This window comes from Leiobunum rupestre, chromosome 5 (genome assembly GCF_980474605.1).
Source record: "Leiobunum rupestre chromosome 5, qqLeiRupe1.1.hap1, whole genome shotgun sequence".
NCBI classification, from domain to species: Eukaryota; Metazoa; Arthropoda; class Arachnida; order Opiliones; family Sclerosomatidae; genus Leiobunum; species Leiobunum rupestre.
In genome coordinates this window covers 7,969,255-7,994,493 of record NC_143388.1, presented here as the reverse complement: position 1 = coordinate 7,994,493, position 25,239 = coordinate 7,969,255, and the positions used below count along the sequence as shown (strand labels likewise).

Below are 25,239 nucleotides of genomic sequence, written 5' to 3'. Positions count from 1 at the left end.
TTATCAAATTTAAATTCGAAAATATTATTTCGACATTTGCACTGCAATGAGGTAGAGAAATTAAGGCTTTGGAAACATTTTGTTTCCCAAGATATTTTTAATTTTCCCTACCTCATTCCAAAATTCCTCCAAAGTTGTATTAGGAGAATTTCCTAATATTTTAATGTCCTCATAATCTGTTAGCATTCTCCACTCACTATTTAAAATTTCTAACTCATTTGGTTTTATTATATTCGGGAAACGTTTTGCCAAAGGAACTAGACTTTGGATATGACCGGAAACAGCCTCTTCTGGTTCAAACCAAGCTAATTTCGTTAAAACTTCATCATCAAAAGAAAATCTATTTCTAATTTGAATACATAGTTCTTCGTAAAAGTCTATTACTCTGGAGTAAAAGACACCTAATTCATTTGGCAGAATTTTTCCCTCCGAAATCAAAATTTCGGCTTAAGCGCCCATCACGTACACATTTTTTATAGATAAACGCTTTGTTTAATTCGAAGAATTTATTTTATTTGCCGTAGTCTCATCAATATATTATTTTTTAAAAGTTTTAAGTAATGGGCTTTAACTCGAGTATGGAGTTTTGAAATTTGTGGCGATTCGCTTTGGTAGATTAGATTCATTTGAAAATAGGGTTCCTCAAGGCGTTCAGAATGGTTGGCGCAGAAGTAATTTGGTCCTCGAGAGCCGCAGACTGAAAAAATAGGATAAGGGATCCCATTGTTTCAGCATGCGGCTTACAACCACCTGGTTTGGCAAGGTCTCAGACGTTTGTGGGGCTTAACATTAACATACTCTTGAAATTCTTTAAACTCGTAAATACGTTTCGCGCTATGACTGAAAAACGAATACACATCTCGCGCTAGATCCTCAATGGTTCTTGGTAATTTTAGGCATGTATTTTTCGAATGACAAACACATTCGATTACAAAAAGGTTAAGCTTGTTTTCCACTGGCGCGCGCAACGACACGTTTCTCAGCTTTGAAACGTTCAAACGTTTTTACGCGCTTAAAGAAAATAACATTATGACGCGCGCTAGTGGAAAACAAGCTTTAGGTATCTTAGCCACCTAAATTTCCCATCATTACGGCCGCATTATCAGCTGTATAGCCGATCATATTTGCAAGTGGTATTTCTAATTTACCTTAAAACAATTGCAATTTTTCTACCAAAGTTTTCGCGTCTGCATTAGGCACTTCTAATAAACCAATATATTTATTTTTAGCCCTACCAATTTCTTCGTCAAAAAATATTACAATGACAGCCATACTTTGGGTTGCGCTAATATCCGTTGTTTCGTCTAGGATTAGAGAATAGTATGTTTCTTGAACTTTTCGTTTAATATTGTCAATCGCTTCATCAGCGATGAAGCTGACTAGCTATGTAGTTTTCTTCATCCACACTTCAATCTTTGAGCTATTTCAGAGTCTGGAACCCACTTTTTAAAATTCTGCCAAATGTTCCATTACTTTGAAAGCGATGTTGTACTCAGCTACAAATCCAGATAATTGGAGCTCAGCCGACCTAATACTGAGATCCAAGGGAGTTTCCTGGGTTTGCTTGCGAAAAGCCACCTTTATCTCACTTTGGTTCTCTTTTGCGCGACGCACTTTGTTTAAATTTTTCACATGCCTCGAGGTAGTTTTATGGCGATTAATGTGGGTTATGTTTCCTTTGAATTGTTCATTGCAGGTAAAACAAAACCCACAATCATTTTTTTCCGTAACCATTCTTCGTTTCCGTTTAGCCAGACTTCTCTAAACTTATTTGAGGCCGCCTTGGTTTTCCTTTTCTTTCTCGATGACTCGTGGGTTTGATTTATGCAACTATATGATCTTCAGAAGAAATGAAGTTTTCAGATTCTTCACCAGAATCCGGAAGAATTTCTTCTCGAAATGAATCTTTGGCGACTCTCTTAGTAGTATACTTGTTTTAGAGAGAAGGATTATCGTCTGGGTAACGAGATAATCAGTCTGATATCTCGTTACCCAGACGGCAATCGCCAGACGAAGAGGCGAAGTTCGTGGTGATGGGCGAGAAAGAGATCCTACACTGATTCACGGTAAGGTACGGCGCGGGTCATTTTGACCACCGATGATCCACCTAGGCGAGGTCCCATGAAACGTTTACGAAGAGCGGCACCAGCTGAGTAAAACTGAGCTTGGTCGGCATCACAATCAGGAACGAGTTAGAGAGTCAGAGCGACTCCTTGACACGAGTGCCTGAGTTTTATATCCGAGGAACAAAAGTTTTAACGGGGTCTTCGAAGTTTTTCCATGAACCCTAGCGGTCCAGCGTGGCTTATAATGATCGCGCGAAAAAGGGGGGGTCCACCGGTCTTGGAAACTTTCTATCACCTTACACACAACAGAACGATTGGCGACGTTTGGGCAATGCCAGAGCGGGGTAATACCAGAGCGCGGCCAAAGGAATATTTTCCATGGGGGACGTTCATACATGATAAAAGTATAGAATTGACCAGAAATTGTTACAAGGCCCACTATTTTGAATCAGTGGCGTTATATAGCGATGTCCTTGTGAAGCCTTCCTTAGTCTATGCTCGGACAAAAAAATTGCCATTATAATTGAAGTACAAAATTTTTTAAACATATTGGAACTTGGAGGACAAATCCTAACTAGACCCGTTATGTGCAAGTTATGAACACTATTGGGTACGAGTTAGTAGTAAGTTTAGGATTTAGCTATATTATCCCTTTTAATTATGGACTATTCTACTTTTTCGAGTATTTTATCATGAACACTCTTTAAAGTCTAATGAATACTTCGATCATAATTGCATTACATTAGATCTCGAAGTCGTTAGGTTTATAATCAAAGTACTCAAAATGTATCCGTGTACTTAATATCTCTAATCTATAGGCAACCTTCGCCTCGGATTTAATGAAATGCAGATTATCTTTCGTTTTCGCTTTTTTGTGGATGACAAACCGGTTCTATCAAAAAAAATTAAAGATAAAAGTACGAATTTCTAATTCGTTCGAAGAAAATATAAGCTTTTAGCCGAGAGTAGTGGCCGGACCTCACGCTGTCAAGAGACGCAAGTATTCAGAGACCCGGGAATTATCTCCTTTTCTAGAACTTTCTACGCTCCGGCCGGGGTACGACCTTGGGACTTGCCTTTAGCGTTCATTCGCGTGCGGGTCCATCGTGCATGTGTATTGTGTGGTGAGCTCCGATTGAAATCGAAGCGTTACTTATTTTCGAAACGTTACTTAATGTTATAGTAGGTATTCTATGAGTATACTGAATGTTGTTGTTATGTTATTAGTAACATGATGTTAGAAACAACATCATGTTAAAAATATTCGTTATTGGATAGATAATAATCATACTTTACCTGGTCTAAATCGCAACTTGAATATCAGATTTTCAATACATTTTGGTCGTATTTACAAAGTATAATATGTCCTTTACAAGCAGGTAAGTGACTCTTCGGGAGCTGGACTCATTCTTGATGATATTGTGAGTTCGATTTACATATGACAATGGATCGAAAATGGTAGGAATAAACAAAGGTGTTCAAAACCGAATTCTGAACCAATATCCACGAGCATTTTTTAATCCATGGAACTGTCATAGCTTGAATTTGGTAATAGCAGATGCCGCCAAAACATCAGTTAAATCAGTTACTTTGTTCGGATTTCTTCAAATACTGTTTGTTATATTATCTGGATCAACAAAGCGATGGAAAGTGATATCCAAGCACGTAGAAGGCCTATCGCTGAAAAATGTTTGCGAAACTCGTTGGAAGAGTAGAGTTTCTAGCCTCGCTGCAGTTCGTTATCACTACTCTTCAGTTCATGACAACCTTCTGGATCTTCACGAAGAAACGAATGACTCAGTTGCAGCATCAGAGACCTTGTCCCTGATTCAGAACATGGAGCAATTTGAATTAATAGTTACAATGGTGGCTTGGTATGGTATGATATAGTTTCAAGTAAACATTGTAAGTAAGGCTATGCAGTCTGAAACTATGTATTTACCAAACGCTTCACAATTGCTGAAAAACTGCTCGGAATTTGTGAAAGAGTGCCGGGGTTCTCCATCTGCTCTGATGACAGCTAGTGAAATTGCTTCTAAGTCTCGGATAGATCCTATTTTTAAGCCAGTCCGATCCCAAAGAAAGAAGATATTATTTGAGTATGAGACCGTACATGAGACACCAACAGATCCCGAAGAATTGTTTAAAATGAACGTCTCTTATCCTATGATCGATACAATTGATTATGCATTGGTCACTCGATTTACACAACTATCCTAATTTAATGATACATGGTCCTTTTTATACAACATCAAAAAAATTCCTGAAAAGTCCAAATTGGAAATAGCCTCTGTAGATTTAGAGATAAGTCTAACCGATAGGGGGAAATATGACATATCTGGTTGTGAATTGGTTGAGGAATTTTTAAGCCTGAATCCATGGTTAAAAGACCTTGTATCAGCAGAACCAATAAAGGTTTTCCAACTTATTAAACAAAATGGTTCAAACATGTGTCAGGATAGACTGTAAAATCTTGCAATTTTGTCCATAGAAAATGGTATTGCCTAGGGCTTGTGTTATTCTGACTTAATAAAAAAAATTGCAAGTGCAAAAGCGAGGAAGGAGTCAATCTAGGCCTTTTAGTTATTTTTTATTTTTTCATTTGTTTCTGTATTAAATTAATTTACGATGTGAATTTGACGTATGCGTGATGCGAGCGTTGTCTGCGCCATAGTAGTTTAAATAAACCTTTTTAAACAGATATAGTTCCATTTAACTGTTACTGTTTCTTATCCATACTACTACTATACTAATCTTTCGGGGGTCTGAGTTATTAATACATAAAGATTTAAAATAAGTATGTTATCTTCAGTCCCTATGTACGGCTTAATCACGAATAATCGATTACATATTACAGAGGGCACCACAATGAGATCTCGCACCACCTGAAAATCTTGCTAGGGCCACTACTGCCTATACTGTAATTTAACGGCTTGTTCGCTTGAAACGAAGGCTTAGATAAAGGATAAACGCTTTCAAGGTGAAAAACAAGTTGGCAAACCACAATATACCTCTCCTCGGAAGTATGGTCCCTAGTGGTATTAATTTCTCGATACGACCCCCAAAGATATTTCCGCAATTCAGAGTTATTTACGAAAAACGTATTCTCGGTTCAAACCCTGCCCGGTATAAAATTTTAATTTTAATTTAAATAATTGAGACGAAACAATCGAGTTTAATTTATTCAGAATATTATAAATTAAGTAGTTACAACAGCGAGTTAGATTCACTAAAACAATGCACAATTGAATTTAACCCTTTTTACAGTACATGTTTATCAGTTGAATATAATACTAAGCAAATTTTAATGAAAGAAACATCTACAGATGGTATTTGTATTTTTCTCGCTTACGAAATACTTGCCGCATCTTTAACGCTCATTTTAGTTCAACTTCCAGTTGACGTTGTGACACATACCGCATGAAAAAGACCAATGCCGTCCAATTTCCAATATCATATAATGACTCGCACACCCAAGAAATCATTGACTGCGTTAGAAATCGTAGATATCCAAATATCCACACCAAATATATTTACAAGAAGCAAAAACCTTACCATCAACAAAGCACAGAGAGCCACTTGACTAACCGCCAGCTCTTAAAGCAATTAACGTTAAATTATCTCCTTTGAATTAACACAACTATATATAGGTCGTTAATAATACCCGTAAATAAATAACAAAAAAAACTAACAAAGTGGACCACCCACAGGGTCTACCCTTTAACCCTCTAATCTCGGCTGACTGCGCTAAAACAAGATTTAACCTTTAAAAAAAACCAGATTAGGCCTTCATAAATTCATTAATAAAAAAAGACTTTATTACCTATTATGCTTACGATGCCTGTCTTAATTTCAGTGAATTTAAGCAGCTATCGGTGGTTCTGTGGTAGAGCGCTCGATTGCCAAGCCGAATGGTCTGGGTTCGAAACCTGGGTGGCGCATTTGTTTTAATCAATAGAGAAACGCTAAATTAGAATTTCTTCGATGCAATAATTTCAATTTCAATTCTATTTCAATTAAACCAAAATTTCGTACTCTATTAAATACGCTTCCGATAAAGCTGAAGGTCTAATTTTCAAAAATGCGTAACAAGTGTCGGTGGTTCTGTGGTAGAACGTCCGCCTGTCAAGCAGGAGGTCTCGGGTTCAAATCCCGCCCGATGCGATCGCAAATTGATACTAAGACGAATACCGTGTACAATTGGTGGAAACCCTGCCATTGGACGTTGAGAGGTAGCATTACACTCAGCACTCGGTCCGTCCCAAAGTCATTAAGAAGAAGTTGGAGAGAAAACGCCCATATAAACACAACAGACTCAACATGCACAACCATCAGAACACAAACACAACAAATTCAACACTCACAGCCTACGCACAAACATTACAAAAACGTAATACACCAAACCGTCACGACGGTGAGCGAAAAAACACCATCCAAACCAAACAGCAAATGCATCCGTTAACGCTCACCGTCACACGGTGGTTTTGCTAACCCTTTGAGAAACTGCGTACGCAGTGATTACACTTTGCACCAAAAATGCGAACGCGTTCGCAGGCCTGACAGACCCACAGACCCACAGACCCACAGACCCACAGACAGACACGGTGGTTGTATAACCCCTCCTAGGGGACTTTGTCCCCTCGGGGAGGTAATAACGCTTACTTTAACCTAAAATTTATTATTAAAATTAACTCTTACGTGGTGCGAAGCTACCATCCGTAGGATTATGACTGAACGCCTCTAAGTCAGAATCCTGTCTAGTCGCTGCAATGATATCGTTCGTGCCTTTTGCGTTTGTTGGCTACGCTAGTCGAGATGCGTTTCGGCGCGGTCTCGGCGAAAAAGCCTTCTTAAAATAAGCATTGCAAAGCTTGCAGAGTTTCGCGGCTTTGGCTTGTTGATTTTTATCTTCGGAGAAACGTTATGGCACCAAATCGTCCGTAGACGACTTAGTGCACCACATAGAGGACATTTCCTGCATCAACAGGGGAAAGGGGTGTTGAGGGGTGGCTGGGCCCAACGAAACTCGAACCCTAGAGGCTTTGCCATGGGTTAATACGGCACTGCTCTTACTATTGTGTAAAGGATTTCTACCAAGGCTTCTTCTGCGCTGGCATACCAAAAGCAGACAGCCTGGTATCATAGACAGCATATACGCTGGAATTGAACCAACGAATATTGGACTACCGAGGCCACGTTTCAACAGGCCTCGAACGTCCAATTTAAGAAGGACTTGGTCATATTCGAAATAATAAAAATTTGCTGGTTAATGGTTTCGAAGGGTCTCGTTCACATCGGGTCCGAGGTGGTAATAAACCGCCATGATAGAAAATGGCGTTCAAATCAATAAAATAGCCTGAAATTCTATAAATAATTAAACTTTTTTGTGTTTGTATCGTATATGAAACCGGGAGGTCACAATCTAACCCTAAAGCAAAAAGTCTATTTAGAAAAAAATTGGTTTGAGCAGAAAACCATAAAACACTTATGAAACACTTTCTCCCTTTTGCTCTCAGGGCAATGATGGGCGCGCTCTTCTCATTTTCAGCGGTTTTGATAATTTTGGGCAAAACTGGGCGAAAACTCTAGGGGTTGGCCGTTCCCCGTAATCGATGTACAAGCCTGTAGCTTTGACTGCACTAAAATGATTACGTAAGTGAGTACAGATTTATCACTACCAAAGGCTGTACTCATTTTCATATTTATGTAATCGGTGTACAGATTGTTAAGTTTTTCGAAATTGACAAAAAAAAAACGGACCGTTCACTTTATTTTGCAGTATCGAATTTCCGTTGTTCAATTTAAACCAAATTCGACATTGAATTTAAAATATTCTTATGTTAATTTGGAACCGAGGGGCTAATCATTCTAAATAAAGCTTGGTTTCCACTAGCGCTTGTCGATAATATTTTTTTTTACCCGCGTAGGTAAGTGACTCGCCGTTACGAGCGCTAGTGGGGACCAAGGCTAACGATGATTTTTGGCGTCGACGCTACTCGTGAAAACTAGTCTTAATGGGCGTACACGTTTCCCGTAATGACTAATTTACGCATTTGGCGCAGCATAACTTCGCGAATATTATTATCGACGTACTCGGTGTTTGTTTTTTGTTTTGTTCTGACTCATAGACTACTGGTCAAAAGATTACTTATCCAAGGTCCGGGCGATAATTCATCGATGAGTAAACGATGCCATCATTTTCTACTGTATGACCTTTGGTGAAAGGCCTGATATTTATATGTTGAGACGTTTCTAGTAACCCTCAGCACTTGGTAACCGTAACTATAAACAGCACAACACAAACACACACCAATACAAATATTCCCCACACAACACACGAATAAACCCAAAGCGACTGCAATACCACTTCTCGTATCTTAGATCACGTTATTGTAGCGGTAATAAAAGTGGTCTTTTCTGGATCTCTGGAAACTGTGACCACAATGTTAACCCTTTGCCCCGGGTTTCCAACTGCGAACACCGTTCTAACACTTTGCCCGTGATGTCAACTGCGAACACACACAAAGACACTCAGAGAGGTTGTTATGGGACTTGACAGAGGGCGCGATATGCGTACCGGCTACCTGAACATTATATATACATACACCGCACAGGCTATGGCCTCACTCGCTTGACGAACTACTATGTAGACAGTTGTGATCACTTATATAATAGATCTTATTTAAATGTATTTAATAAATAGTTTAGTTTATAACTTGTTTCTTTATTACATCCAACTAAACAGAGTTAAAAACACAGTGCCAACTCAGGCCCGTACACGGGGGGCGCCAGGGGATGCTCAGCGCCCCCAAATGAGTACTTGAGCATCCCCAATCCGACTGACCCAAAAAAAATCGATTGCTCAATTACCGAAAATATGATCTAAAATATTTGTATATTAATCAAAAAGGAAAATTACTTTTACTAGAGAGCTAGTATCAGTAAATATTTGAAACCATTTTACTAAAGTTTTTGAAAATTGCTTTCTCGCGTCTCACTGCACCAGAAAAACTTTTCAATTGTAGAAATATTGAACTAGCTGATCAAAAATTTTTTGACAGATATTTAAGGGCTACAACCGGATTAGTATATTTACTAATTTCATAGGTGGGGATATAAAAATTACTCAAGGTATTGGCACCCCCAAAAAGAATTTGAGCGCCCCCGAGTTTTGGCGGCTGTGTACGGGCCTGTGCCAACTACAAACACATAAATAGAATTTCACTAAATATTTCACCATAAAGGCGAAATTATTTACAACACTTTAAACCGACAATGTTCTACAAAATAAATTTAAACACGCAAAATATTAATTTCAATAAACAATAAAAGGAATTAAAATTTCAATTTTTAACAAAACACCATTCAATACAAAATCCAATGTAATGAAATTTACAAACACTGAAATTATACTGATCAGCTAGGGTAATACCCAAGGCACCACCTTAGGCCCAAGTCAACTAGCGACTTTTAATGCCTTTTAATTCAGGTTGTCGGGTTACAATACGTAGGAGGGTGGTGGAAAGCCCTTCAAGTTTTTATTTAAACTCAAACTCCATATGATTTTAAAGAACGAAAATATAATGCCCTAAATTCACGCAATGAGATTATTGCCAATAATGTGGCGTTAGAAGTAGTGTTTGGCAGATGAGCACTGTCTTTTCTCTTTAAGTTGCTTGAGTTGAGGATAGAGCCTCTTCCAGAACAGGCAACGCTCTGTTTCAGTTTCAGACATTTCGTAGAAGGCTTCTGTGTCGGGTTTCAAAACCAAAATGTTCTTCTTCCGCGAATCGTATTCTGGCCAATAAATCGGAACGACATCGTCGGAATCTGACGCCGAATTCGGATCTCTGCAGAAATAATTACTCATTAGATGATTAGAGCTTCTAGGAATTATCATCTGCCTGTATCCCCGAAAGACTATGGTATTTTTGTCGGAAATTGTAGTGGGTTGTGGATAAATGACGTAAGCCTCTGTGACGTTGTAGCTTCACTTTTTGTATGGCTGTTAAAAGCCACAACGACGTTCAAATTTTACTAGTTTTTAGCGTCTGGAAAACGGCTACAAAACATCCTAAATAATATTTAGGGTACGGGGTATATAAATCTTTTTCAATTGCAGGTGCGGTTAATAATAAAAGTGGGGATTTCGTGCAGCTGACAATACAAAATGGCCCATTAGGGCTCGGAAAATGTATTTAAGAGAGAGTGATTCATTTCTCGCCTTCATTCTGGGAAAATTTTAAATGTTCTTCACTAAATTTGTTGTGTAGTTATCGCGTAGATGGGTGAAGAAAAGGGCAAAGCTATTGATTTAAGCCAATATCATAATTTTTGGATTAGTCCCCCTCGATTGTAAACGCATCGTCCTAGATAGAATGTTGGATAACCCCACCCACTGATGAAGTAAATGTATTTTTCAATGATTCGGTTTAGGATAACAACATATCAGGCTCGTTGCTTTATTATTTGAAAAATCATTATTCTCGTGACATAAGCTCAGCTTCGGGACTTGCGAGTTTTGCGTTTTTATGCTTTCCTTGCTTCCTTCATGGATTAAAAAACTAAGGATGTTCAGCGGAGCTAGATATCTCTACTAAAAGAAGTGTAGCTAGGTGTCCCGAACTTGTATATGTAATCCCCTTCCTACTCCCCTTTTACTGCGGCAAACGGAAAAAGAATTCTAAATACGGCGCCACCTTTCGTTTATTCACGGCACCAAATTAACGCAGTCACGTCGTGCTCTCGTAGCGTGTTTGAAATATAACGGTTTTCATTTTATAACTACAGACGAGCCATCCCAGCCATGGCTTAATGTAATTTTTAAATTAAATACCAATTTCGTAATTGAAAGGCTTACCCGATGATAAATCTAAATAGGAAATTTCTTTGGCATCGTTTGATGAAGACAAATATAATGTTTCATAATTATAATTCGAAAACATCATCAATTTTAATCATATACGTGGTAACCGTTGATCAACATTCGTCTGCTCCTCCGCTCTAGCCTAGGTCACGTGTGACGCAGCAAAAACAATATTGCATCCGTTTTGACGATTTCGCCCGCGAGATAGCGTTTGGGACAGGTATTTTTAATGTTTCTAGCTCTGCTGAACATCCTTAGTTTTTTTAATCCATGCTTCCTTACATAGAAAATCTGCCAAGGGTCCCATTTTCAATAAATCCGGTACTGTTAATGGTGTTTTCCTTTCGGCTGCTCCCCGGAACCAGTTTTGATGCAAAAAAGACATAGAGCCAATCGGGTAAAAATATTAAATATTAAATGATTAACGTATTATTATCAAAATCATCAAAAGCTGAGTATATAAATTTTAATATTTAAAAATTGATGAATTTATTGAAATTCAGTTAGAGGAAGAAGTACGTATCGCATATATTTGCTTTAATCTATAGGAAAAAGGTGATAAAACCTTTCTACGCTTTTTTGAAATTTAACCTCATAACATCCCCGAAATACTTCTCCGAGAAAAGTTGCGTTGTCATTGCAAAGGCACTCTTTCCTGTTCCAAAACGGAACTATGACGTAACGCGTGATATTGACTTGAGCTGAGTGAAATTTGAGAGCAATTTCGGAACAGGCCTAGGAAATCGTTAGCTCTACAAAAGACTGTTCAATAATTTCATAACTTTAGTTTCTAAATATTAAACTATTTAAACCAGTAGCGTAACCAAGATTTTGGCTCGGGAAAAAGGGTAATTGAAAAAAATCCAATTGTATACGTTTTGGGGGGGCAAGTGACTCTCTGTACCCCCCTCCCCCCATTGAATTGGGAATAATGACATAGGCGCGTTCGGGAGTCATAGTTTCGCGAAACAAATTCTGAGATTTCAAGTCAGCGCACTCAGCCGTCAACTCTATCATTATACGGTGGCGCCACCTATCACTTTCAACGTGGATTATTGGAAAAAAAAACATTATCATTGGATATAGTTACCACCAATGATAGAGTTCTCAATTTTGAAAAAAAATTCGGGGGTGCCCTCCCCCCTACGGCTACAACACTGATTTATACCGCATAATAAATCTATTTAAAATATTTCTAAAAGAGTATACCCCGTTCTTGCAAAGTTGGCCCAATATCGCATCAGGCGCCTTCCGAATTCAAGATCCTTCCTATCGTAATGGTCGCTATTGGCCAGGTCAGACATCAGATATCGCAATTCCTCCCCGTGGGTGGCTCCCATCCATTTGGCGAAGTCACCACGAGGAGACCGATAAGTGAAGTAGTAAGCGTACGTCTTAGGGCCCTTAAGAGTAGAGTAGCTCTCCAAGAACTCATTCCAGGGACACTTGAACGTGTATTCGGTTATAAACTCATCGGCGCTTTTCAGGTTCGCTGAAAACAAAACAGGGAAATTTTGAAATAGTGTCTCTCAGTCATTAAAAGAGGCGCTTACACGACGATGAGTTGAAGTGTTCCCAATCCGTGTACAGATGCTTGATGGAGTCGTAGAATCTATCGCACTGGTCGGGTCGAGTAAATCGCACCACTTCTAGAAATTCTTCGTAATAGGGACCGACTTTGTCGAACAGTGGTACGAAAACAAAGGGAATCATCAATGACAGGAACACTGCCCCTTCGTTCTTGACAACACCCGTCATGACGTCCACGTCATTCACAATGCGTAGCGACGACGATCTGAAGATGCGGACTGGATTTTCTACCAAAAAATGTCCATCGACAACTGGCGTGAAAGAAAAAGGCAGTACCAAATTTTTGAATAGTTTGTTATTAACTAGTGTCGAGGCATCCACCGTTTGGAAACATTTGACGAGTCCCGCGGTGCTCGACAGATCCAAGCAATTCAATCTCTTCCCCATCTGAAACAAATAGAACCTTCAAATCCAATATGCAATTTGAATTGCAGGGAAGAAAGTAGTTGTAAAACTGACCTCAAACGCTAATTGTTTAATTTCGGCCTTTTCAAGTAACAACAATTCCAGAAGAGGCGTTCCGCTTTCCATGATGGCCCGTTTAAAGAGTCCCTTCGAAAGAGGAGACATCATGTGAAATCCGACGCTGACTGCTCCGGCGCTGTGTCCAAACAAGGTGACGTCCTCAGGGTTGCCCCCGAATGCCCTAATGCTGTCCCGAACCCATTTCAGAGCCAATAATTGGTCCATCAATCCGCAATTGGCGTCTGTTTCCGGATGATCTAAATTCATAAACCCGAGCGACTCTAATCTATAAAAAGTGAATAGGGTAATATAACTGGCTTAACTTGAAAAAGAACCACAATAAGGGGACTTTTCTTTAGAGGATATTGGTAAATTTCAGTGCAGCAAAAAATAATTAAACTAACCGGTAATTGATAGTCACAACGATGAGGTTTTCCTCTCGGGCCAAGACACTTCCGTCGTGGAACGCGGCGGACGAGCTCGAAATGGCAAAAGCACCTCCGTGAATGAAGACCATCACGGTGGAGTTCAGTGGTTTCGGGTGAGGGACGAAGACGTTCAGAGTGAGGCAATCCTCGCTGAGCGGAGTTCGAGGATAGAAGTTCTTAGTTCCGGGAATATCGAAATGTTTGAGTGAAATTTGGTAGCAGGAGTTCCCGTATTTCGTGGCGCTGAGAACGCCCTTCCACGGCGACGCCGGTTGAGGGTGCTTGAATCTCAAGTGGCCAGTTGGACACTGCGCGTACGGTATCCCTAAAAAGGCTTCAACTTTCCTCTTGCCTGGTATTTCCTTCGTTACTCCTCTTACCCAACCATCATTTGTTTTAATTAATAATTGGTCGTATGTGTGGATATCGCAACCATCTCCAAATGTGATAAAAATGAAGATACTGAAATAGAAAAGGGGTGACATGGTGACCGAGTGTCGTGGTGCCTAGTAGTCAATAAATTGTCAAATACCTCATGGCAAATTTTCTTATACATGTACTTCTATTTTAAAGCTTTAACCACCATAATTAACGCTAGAGAATACGTCGATCATATTTGGTTTACAAGGAACCCATTAACTACACGAAGAACTTAAAGTCGTTAGACTTAACGTATTCACTAAAATGTTTTAGGTAACCTTCATTTTGGAGTTAATGAACTGCAAATCGCCTCTAGATTTTGCGCTTTTATGGATAAGAAAACCGGTTTTATTATAATTGAAATAAATTAAAATTTCAAACCCGTTCCTACTTAAATAATCGTTAGAAATACTATTAATGAAAATAATGGAGTTAATAACAAGTTAAATTGGATGTAATTTTAAATTTTACACAATTCATATAATTAATATAAGCATAAGTATAACCCGAACATACATGTTTTTCAAAGAACCGATTTACGTAAGGGAGAACTTAGAACCGGCTCTGATCTATTGAACGAAATCGAAAGTGTTTATAATGGCAACTTTTCCCAAATACCAAACTTTCCCCATTTACCGATCAGAATGAGATAGCTAAATTCAAAACTAGCCAATAGCTAGGCGAATTATCGTGACGTCCTGAAAATAGTACGAAGCAAAGCTTTCTCAAATGTAAACGAACGTTTAAAAGCTCGGGTCTTAGTTCTTTAAACGATTGTTTAAACTTAGATTCTTCTTAGCATCAGGTAAATAAAGAATTGCGATTTGAAAGTTTTTGTTAAAATTGTTTTTTTCCTCTTATAAAGCTAATAATCTTCTAAGCCTTGGCTATGTCGCCTCGAAGAAGACCGTCATTAACATCACTTCTTCAACCCACAAATCAGTCAACACAGTGTGATTTTTATCTGAAAGAAACTTCAAAAGCTGTTCAGAATAACCCTTTTTTGCGGAGTGCTGAAACCCAAACAAAACACCAAAGATTTAAAAATACTTGGACACAAACAATTGAAAAGAAGAATATACCTGAAACACAGATAACAACTTCGCAAACTGATTATGTTTATACCAGTAATATAGCAACACGTTGCGACTTTCACTTGAAAATAACACATTCCATAGAGACGCAAACTAGCTCTTTGAAAAGGAAATCTGTACATTCAAGTGATCAAGTATCGAAACGATTGAAATTATGCCACGACAAATCATTTACTAAACCTGCATTGGACCTCATTCACGATTATATCTCAAAATTAGAACTTTGTAAGTATAATAATAGAATAATTAATAATTTGTGACTTGTATATTAATGTTGTTTTTTATTTAACCCTGTATTGTTTTCCAATGTATGAAAAGTGTGGATGGTATGTTACGTCACCCGATCTGACAATTTAGTAACTCTAGGAAACTACCACGATACCCCTGTCAGAATATTTTTTACAATGGATGGATTCTTGACTATTCTAACCCCATTCAAAAAAGCTGAGCGTAAAGAAGTATTTAGATCTACTGATGAACGAGGAATAATAGTCAATTATAACGTAATCGATGAAGTATTAAAACAGCTATTTCAAAATCTTGTATTTTATCATGGGATTACCGAGGTTTGTGTAACTTTCTAAGCTGAATTAACAGAATAATAAGTATGCGACAAATAATTTAAATGTATTTGTTTTAAATAGGACGACTGTGAAAATATCAATACCAAGAAACTTGAGGAAATTATCGATTGCCCAGTTTTTTATGCTGCACCGAAAAATGTACCAAAGAACAGTTAAAAGCTCAAAGTTATCAGCATCAGTGTGGATAATGTCGTTATCTTAATCGGTAAATTTAACCATTATTTTTTGGATAATATTGGAAAATATTTTTTTTTTTACTTTTTGTGTAGATATATTTTAGAGCAAAAGAAAAAAAGGACTGAAGTCACACCACGAACCCATATTAAAAGGCAAAGCGTGCTTTCAAGGTGCAGAATTAGTGTTTTAACGCCAAGGTCACAAAAGAAACGGTTCATTGAAAATCGTACTCTACGATTCAGAGTAAATAAAAGAATAAAGGAATTAGAACAGAAGTTGGAGGAAACCAGTCTAGAACTCAATCACGATCAACACAAAAAATGCAGGAAGTAATTGCCAGTATTAATACTACTGGAAGTGAGGAACTTTAAAAGGTTTTCCAACAAGCGAGTGAAAAAAACCATATGCTAGGCATTGCCTTGAAAAAAAGCTGGAACCTGGATACTCAGAGGAATGGTTTCATGGATGACCAGATGAGATGTGAAAAAGGGAGTAAAGAAAACCGCTGGAGTCCATTAACATACCGCATTGCCTGAAGCGTGTTTTCGCGATCTCCAGCTGCTTATGAAGCATTAGCTTCCTTTGACATCCTTAAGTTGCCCAGTGTTTATTCTCTAAGGAACAAAATGAAAAACATTCCGTCAAAGCAAGGTATTGACCTAATTTTTCTAAAAGGAGAAACAAAGAGATTTGAAGAATTAGTTGAGAATTATCCAGGAAAGAATAAATCCCCTTAAGAAGGAGTGCTAATTTTTGATGATGTCAAAATTATAGGGAAGTTAATGTGGAACTCGAGCAACAACGAGTTTATTGGCTGTTGTATAGATCCGGCAGAATACCCTTCAATGGACGATTTATTTAAGGAAAACACCGTTTCTGAAACCTTAGAGGCAGAATATGTTTTACAATATTTATGGAGGTGCGTTTCTAGCAAATTCGATATAATTGGTCCCTATTTTATGCTGCCAAAAGCTGCTTAGAATTCTTTTCTAATTAACACCACATACGATGTTATCTGGCATTTCAATGTGTTGGTTTGGAAACATCTGCTCTGGTGTGTGATGGTGGCACTTCCAATATTGCAGGCTTTGCAGCATTAAGACACTCGATAGGAATAGAGAAACCCTTCACTCACTCTGAAAATGAGGATGGAACCTTAAATTTTCGGTTTAAACCTAGTTTTAAACACCCATTACTCAAGGGAAGACAAATACTTTGGATTGTTTGCCCAACACACCAATTAAAGATCATGATTATTTGATTAATGCGTTGAACCACTCCAAGGATAACGATTCTAAATAATTTACAATTTTAGGTGATATAACATTCGGATGGTCACAAATCGTTGATATGTATGAAAGGGAAGTTGACAGACGTGATAACAATGAATTGGTACAAGTGAAAGGTTTAATTTTGGCGTTCATCGAAAGAGATCCGTGGGTAAAATTAAATGTCACTCCGGCAAAAATTATGCAAACTCAGAAGGTTTTGGGTGAATTATTTAATTACGCAAACCCCATGGCAGAAGATCCACCCGAGGATAGAGATAAAGTTATGGCATTCCACGATTACTTATTTGAGAAGGGTTTGCTAGCGCACGAGAAAGTCGAGTCATCAGCTTCTGCACCTGTAAAATCTATGCTGCAAGGACTGGAATTTTTTGAGTCTTGGGCTACGGAACGAATTTTATGTGAAGAAAATCTAAAAGAAAAATCTGGTCAGAAATTTTTAGCGTGGCAAACATGGGAGCTTTTAAGAATTTCCATATTTGGTTTCTGTTACTTTGCTGAAGATTTCACATCACGTAACCCTACCAAGTATATTTACCCAGTACGCATTAATGGTTCTGCAGTGGAAACTATTTTCAGCCAACCAAAATATGTAACAGCCAGTAAACTCACAAGTTTGAACTATGGTACTTCTAGGCGGGCATTACTAATTAAAGGGTGTACAAAAACATCGCAAAACGCAGAAGCTGCATATCGTAAAGTTGGAGTTGATCTTTAATGTAAATTATGCAATTCTATTCAGCCAAAATAAAATTTCAATTTTTATTTTAACCTAAGATAATAACTGTATTTCTGTATAAGTAGCACCTCAGATTCTGACCACCGATACCCCTTTTTTCTTTTCTGTCATTTCGTGACTGAATCTTTGCCTTAACTAAGTCACCAAGCTTAGCTTGACCAATCTTTCTCTGATATATCTTCCTGAATTGTTCTAGTTCGTCAAACGAAAAATCCCTATTTACTATTTCCGTTATTTTGGATAAAGCGTCATGGAACATTTCTTTGAAAACTTCATTGTTCATTAATGTGGACATAGTCTCTTTTAAAGAAAAATTACAACGGTTAGGATAAGCATTTAAAATTAATTGTCAAAATCCTTACTTAGTACTTCTCCTGGTTTAATCTTATCCCATTTTACCCATTCATCCACAACCAGATCATGAACGTTCTCAATGTACGTGTTAAGGGCCACATGAGGTATTACTAATCCACCTTGGTTGATTTTTATTAAAGCTGGAGGGAGATCTTTTGAAAATTGATCCATGTTGCGTAGTGACAGGCTGATTTGGTATAATTTGTGCGCAATGTCTCTTTGCTTTTGGGTCAGGGGCTTCTTCCCTTGCCTAATTTTTGAATAAACTTGCATCCTTTTTTTATTCACTCGCCACATCTCTCCAAGGCATCCACCACCCTGCAGCCTTTGCAAAGAATAAATCCTGTCGGAATTCTTAAAACATTCTTCTTCTTAGGTGCAATGTTAACTTGCGTAGAGCTGGCTTTACTTTGACTAGCAGTTGAGCTGGATCTCTGTTGTTTGGCATGTTTTTCCAGTATTTTTTTAGCAATCCAATAAATTAATAATGTAAATTCAATTTCATCACAATTTAGCTTCAAAAAGAAATTATCGGGCTGGCTCATTCAATATGAGGAGACCCAGGAATTCCAAGCGCAAAGAAAACTAGAGTTTGGTGTGCGCTCCAACTTGAAATGATCTCTAAGTTCGAAGAACTTATCAACCAAAATTAGAATTATTTCATCCAATTTCCCACTGTCTTCTTGGTCTTCTAATATTTTCTTTTTAGAATGGCAAACTTTGAAAAAGTCATCTTCAAAAATGAGAATGTCTTCGCTTTTAAAGTCTTTCAGTAACTCAAGTTTTTCTTCCTTAGGCATCCAATCAACGGGGAAAACGTCACATCAAGTAGTTAAATCAGGCCAATAATGATTTATTAATTCATATTTTTAATTTATTCTTGACTTGAATTATTTTTACCAGAAAAATTACTTTAAATTTAATTTCTTATTTGTTACCATCACTCTAAATTTGGTAAAAGCTGCGTTATATGTAAAATCCGGAGTAACACCATTTTTGTTACACGTTTGGTGAAGTGGCGCGACAGTCACGTGATTTTAGGCGCCACTTTACAGAGATATCTGCTCACGCTGAGGAAGGGGAAAGGATTGAAAACAACACGTTTCACGCCCCCGCGCCAGATAAGTACTTTTTGTATGAAGTCTTATCAGACTTTTATATAAGTAATAATTTGGTATACCTGTTAAAGGTGACAAAAGAAGCCATAAAAAACATCATACCTGGGTCCTCCGAACCTCTTGCTACTAGCAGTGCGGAAACATTAGACCACATTGCTCTGTTTGTAGTAAATAATCAAGAAAAATTGAATGCGCTTTAGGAAATTATTCTAAACTAAATGAGCAATTTTCTCTCGCCTTTTCCAGTCATTTAGATAATACCAATAAAATTCCGGTGGACATACAAAACTCTCTTGTTCGGGCTGAAAAGGAAATTGAAATTGTTTTTATTTCAGTGATCTCGCCTTTATAAATGAATAATCAATAACCCTGAAACATAATTACATTTACCAGAAGTATATCTACTACTTTAAAATAAATTTAATGAATATTACTTATTACTTTTTCTCTAGCTTTCAGATGTAAAACTTCCCACAAGTTCCACAACAACAATTTCTTTATTATTGGCTACGTTCAGCGGGACTCAGCGGACTCAGCGCTGAGGTCAGCGCTGAGCGTTGAGCTTACTGTACGCTTTTTTGAACTTCCGGTTTCTACGTCATGTTGCTCAACGAAGTCAGCGGTCGGAGGAGCAGGTTTTTCCGTTGCTCATCGGTGTCGTGACGTCATTCGACAAAGTTAAAGGAGGGGTAGCAGACGATATTTTGTTCGTTAAGTCAGCGAACTATGAAATCGTACAACAACTTTTAGATTTTTGTGACGTAGCGTTGATTAAAAGAACTCAACGATAACTCAGCGGTTTTTCTCCGTTGATAGTTGTTGAACGCAGCCATTGTCAGCTGACCCATCGGCCAACGGAGCTGTCTCCATCTTCGTACTTGTTTTTTCACCTTATATCAGTTTGGCGGTAGATTTGAATTTAATTTGGATTTTTTTCAAATGTGGTTATCACCTTCCGGTAATTTTTTACCCAAAAAAGTAGTTTGGGGCTCAATAAACATTTCATTAAGTATATTCAGTAATTTGGGAGTTTTTTATCATTGGGTATCAGGTCAAAAGGGAGATGTGTCCGTCTTTCTCTTTAAATGATATCTACAATAATAAATACTTCTATTTTAAGAATTGAAATAATTTTTATTATTATAATTTGTAATACAAAAAATAATTTGACTGATGTTGTGAATAATTCGACAATCACTCGAATAATAATAATTCTCAGTCTTTCCAAAACAAATACGGCACATGATTATGAGGATCTATAATAAGATTATTTTATAAAACAATTGCTCCCAAAGTGACATTTTAAATATATCAAAACCGCCATTTTTTCATTATTTTCGCCTCCGTAAATTTCCCTCGATTGCTCTTCCTATTGCCGAGATCAATGGGTAGTGAGTCTCAAAATTACTCCACGTCGTCGCTTTGCAAATATAATTTACAAGTCTAAAACCGAAAAATAGTAGTAGAATCTGATTTGATTTGATTTTATGGCTGGCAAAATTAATAGCTTCGACAGGACGTGAGTCTTGGGTAGGCCTAGATAATGGTTAAAAAATTTAATACGCCTACGGTGGTAACAATCTAAATAACGAACGAACATTTCGCCATTTAAGTCGGTGATAAAGAAGCTTTCGCTATTATTAAAACAAAAAACGGTACAAGACTAGAACAAGAACTATTTATTTACATAACTATACGTGACAGGCGTTTATATGCATCGTGCAAAGAGTGCTTAAAATAAGCAATACATAAGACGTACAGATCATTAACAGCCTCGAAAAGCCCTTTATCGCGTATTAGTTCTCCATCGACCGAGTCACCCAATTTAAGGGTGACAGTGAGGGTGGAGCCTTTTGGAATTTGCGAATCATCCACACCTTATATCATTCCCTCCTGCTGTTTCCATGATTATGTGTATTCGGCTAATGCCCTCAAAAATTACAAGCATAAAAAAAACGTGTGACTATATTTTTTATTGATAAACACCAAAGATTTTAGAATAAGACGGTACTTTTATCATGGTACATCACCGGAATATCACATTATAATGATTGAATATTATAAAATACGTTTAACTTTTGAAATCGATAAAAGAACATGAGTTCGCTTTTGATACGAAACGTAATATCTCGTGAAGTTTAATATCTTTACCATTTTTATTATTTGCCATTCTTGTGCTTTCGTATTCTATAAGACTTGACCCTAGCTAAACAATTTAGGTTAGTGACAGCCTTCTGGACAGTGGCCAGCCACTAGAAGAAGATCCTTTCCGAATGCACCAACTCAAATGACAACCGCGCACGATCACTGACAAAAATGTGACTGGCAAAACCTCCAGGGCATTAAACACCTAAGCTTTTAAGTTAGATATTCAATTACCATTTCAAAAGTTACGACTGTTGAATTGTATAGGTAAAAAGGAGTATCACGGGAAAGTCTACTGATTTAAATTATAGTATTGGTCAATAATTGACGCGTTATAAGTACTGGTTTGCGGATGAACACTGTCTTTTCTCTTTAAGCTGATTAAGTAGTGGGTAGAGCCTCTTCCAGAACAAGCAACGCTCAGTTTCAGATTGAGATAGTTCGAAGAAGACTTCATTGTTAGGTTCCAAAACTAGTATGTTCTTTTCTCGCGAATCGTATTCTGGCCAATAAATCGAAACCAAATCGTTCGAATCTGTCGCTGAATTGGGATCTCTAGAAATGTAATTAGACATTCATACATTAGCGATCTAACTTCACTAAAGGCAGGAACATTTATAGCGCATACGGGTATATGTTCAAGTTCACAATAAACCAAATTAAAGTGGTTCTAGATCATACCCTGATCTTGCAAAGTTGGCCCAATATCGCCGGAGACGTTTTCCGAATTCCCGGTCCTTCTGGTCGTAATATTCACTATTGACCATTTCAGTCATCAGATATCGCAATTCCTCTCCGTGAGTGGTACCCATCCATTTGGCGAAGTCACCACGAGGAGACCGATACGTGAAGTAGTAAGCGTACGTCTTGGGGCCCTTCAGAGTAGAGTAGCGTTCCAAAAGGTCATTCCAAGGACACTTGAACCCGTAATCGGAAAGAAAATCGACGGCACTTTTCAGGTTTGCTGAAAATAAAATAATGAAAATACGACATCATATATATTCGGTCATTGAAAGCAGAAACCGAGATGCTAGATATTTCACACTGATGCTGTACGTGATCCGTTAATACTGCTGTTATAAGAATTCCGTTCAACTATCGCTACCACATATCCAACATAATCGTAAGTATGCCTCATTATAATATCTCAATTGAAAAATTTATTTCAATGAGGCCTTGTTTTGCGTAGGACAAGTTTTATAATAGAATAGGATAAAGGCTAACGGAATCTTGTGATTGCGAAAAACATTAAGGTGGCCAAGAACACTGGTTGGAGCATTTTCAGACGCGGTTTTGATGTGGTACTTTTCCATTTAAATCGTTGCAATATTCATACCTAGTCAAAAGGGGGAAGGAACTTCGTACCTTTATTAGTGAATTCATAGCTCATAAAAGGGGAGCATTTTCCCCGCCCCCCCCCCCTGCAGGTGCCCATGTCTTCAACTAATTTTTTATGGCATACTAATGAGCGATAATGCTACATACGCTAGCCGAGGTGCTCCGAAATCGAGTGTCCCTTCAGCAAGTTTTTCCAAAATAATACGACATGATTTCCCAATTGCCCCGTTTCAACTCGTTCTCATTTCAGGTCCATATATATTTTTGGTCTTGATACTTACATGACGAAGAGTTGAAGTGTTCCCAATCCGTGTAAAGATGCTTGATAGAGTCGTAGAAACGTTCGCACTGGTCAGGCCGAGTCAATTCCACTATTTCTTGAAATTCTTCGTAATAGGGACCGACTTTGTCGAACAATGGTACAAACACGAGAGGAATAACCAGTGACAAGAAAAGAGACGCCTCATTCTTGACGATACCCGTCATGACGTCCACGTCATTCGTGACGTGAAGTAAAGATGATTTGAAGACGTGCTTTGGATTTTCCACCAGAAATTTGCCATCAACAACTGGCAAGTAGACGAAAGGAACCAACCTCGTGATTGGTTCGCAATTGATTAGTTTCTTGGCATCCACCGTTTGGAAACATTCGACGAGGCTCACGGTGCTCGACAGGTCCGAACAATTCAATCTTTTTCCCGTCTTAAATAAATATATTGTTCAAATAGAAGTTCCAAAATACATTTCTTTGAAATTTACCTCGTAAGCAAATTTTCTGACTTCGAACTTTTCAAGTATGGCCAAATCCATCATTGGAGTTCCGCTGTCCATGATGGCCCGTTTAAAGAGTCCCTTCGAAAGAGGAGACATCATGTGAAATCCGACGCTGACCGCTCCGGCGCTGTGTCCGAACAAGGTGACGTCTTCAGGGTTGCCCCCGAATGCCCTGATGTTGTCTCGAACCCATTTCAGAGCCAATAATTGGTCCATCAGTCCGCAATTGGCGTCTGTTTCAGGATGATCTAAATTCATAAACCCGAGCGATGCTAACCTAAATAGAAATTTAAAATCGTCTGCGTAACTGGTTTCTTTTAAACTAGTAGCGTGATAATTGAGCCTTACGTATATAGCCCTGAGGTATTAGAAAAACGTAATACAGAAAAATATAATTTCACACACCTGTAATTCATGGTCACAACGATGAGGTTTTCCGCTCGGGCCAAGACACTTCCGTCATGGAAAACGGCGGACGTGCCCGAAATGGCAAAACCTCCCCCGTGGATGAAGACCATCACGGTGGAGTTTGATGGTTTCGGGTGAGGGACGAAGACGTTCAGAGTGAGGCAATCCTCGCTGAGCGGAGTTCGGGGGTAAAAGTTCTTAATTCCGGGAATATCGAAATGTTTGAGTGAAATTTGGTAGCAGGAGTTCCCGTATTTCGTGGCGTTGAGAACGCCAGTCCACGGGGATGCCGGTTGCGGGTGCTTGAACCTCAAGTTCCCAGTAGGGCTTTGCGCATACGGTATTCCTAAATAAGCTTCGACTTTCCTATTGCCCGGTAATTCTTGCGTTACTCCTCTCACCAATCCATCATTAGTTTTAATTACGAATTGGCCGTAAGCGTGGAGATCAAGACATACTAACAATGCGACAACTAAATAGAAGAGCGGTGACATATTTCGCGACGCGAACCCTCCTCGTCAAACTTGTCAACGAACTGTCACATACCCTTTGACAAATCTTCTTATACTTTTTTGGAAAATAATTTAAACGCACTTATTAAAGTACAAGATATTTTATCACTTTATTCATCTTCCAGCTTGGAGGACAAATACCTACATATAATATAATTTAGAGGTTAATGTGAAATAAGTACGCGAAGAATTCGAAGTCGTTACGCTTATGAAATGTCTGGGGAAAGGCTGCTGTGAGCAATCTATTGGCGTTCGCTAATCTATCGGAAAACTTCGCCTTGGGAAATAATTTATGTAAAACGTCTCTTTTTTACAGGAATTTGTGGACGACAAACCGGTTCAACTATAATTTAGAGAGACAAAAGTATGAATTTCAAATATTTTTAACTAAAATATCATTTGAAATACAGTAAGAAAATTTAATTGAGCCATTAATGAAATAAAATTAATATATTTTTAAACATAATGACAATGAAATTACCATTTTATCATAAAATTTGTGTTAACGATCAATTTTAAGCATAAATTATTATTTTATTTAATCAGATAATATCTGTTATTATTTTCTGAACATGTTTATTTTGTCTGATTAAATAATGTATGTTAGTCTTACCTCAATACGTTAACTGATTTGAATTCAAAGTCCGTGCTTCGACCTTGAAAAAAAACATGGCGCGCCTATAGTGTAACGGCTTTTAGGTATTGACACCAAATTCAATCTCCTGATAATCTGATCCACCCAACCCCCCTCTACGAATTGTGTCCATTGTCTTCGGGCATCGTAATGAAAATGATGTTCATTGGGAAAAATTTTCACTGGATAAATGATAAGGTTATTGGGATTTTTTTTAATGCACTAGTTTCTTTAGAAA

General features: G+C 38.0%; 2 protein-coding genes across 2 annotated transcripts in view; both read right to left on the bottom strand.

The window, feature by feature from the left end:
• LOC149943462 (acetylcholinesterase-like) overlaps positions 1 to 13,900 on the bottom strand; it is a 30,194-nt gene extending 16,294 nt beyond the window's left edge. The window contains exons 1-3 of the mRNA XM_090176100.1: positions 13,392 to 13,900; positions 12,982 to 13,273; positions 12,486 to 12,909 (exon numbers count right to left, since the gene is read on the bottom strand). Coding sequence (XP_090032226.1) covers positions 12,486 to 12,909; positions 12,982 to 13,273; positions 13,392 to 13,900 — 1,225 coding nt within the window. The remainder of the gene's footprint in view (positions 1 to 12,485; positions 12,910 to 12,981; positions 13,274 to 13,391) is intronic.
• A 7,767-nt stretch (positions 13,901 to 21,667) lies between these two features.
• LOC149943461 (acetylcholinesterase-like) lies at positions 21,668 to 24,349 on the bottom strand. The gene is made up of 5 exons (XM_090176099.1): positions 23,853 to 24,349; positions 23,433 to 23,724; positions 22,955 to 23,375; positions 22,017 to 22,299; positions 21,668 to 21,890 (listed from the first exon to the last, which is right to left on the bottom strand). Exons 1-5 carry the CDS (start codon positions 24,347 to 24,349, stop codon positions 21,668 to 21,670), a joined length of 1,716 nt encoding a protein of 571 aa, XP_090032225.1.
• Between the last annotated feature and the right edge of the window lie 890 nt (positions 24,350 to 25,239).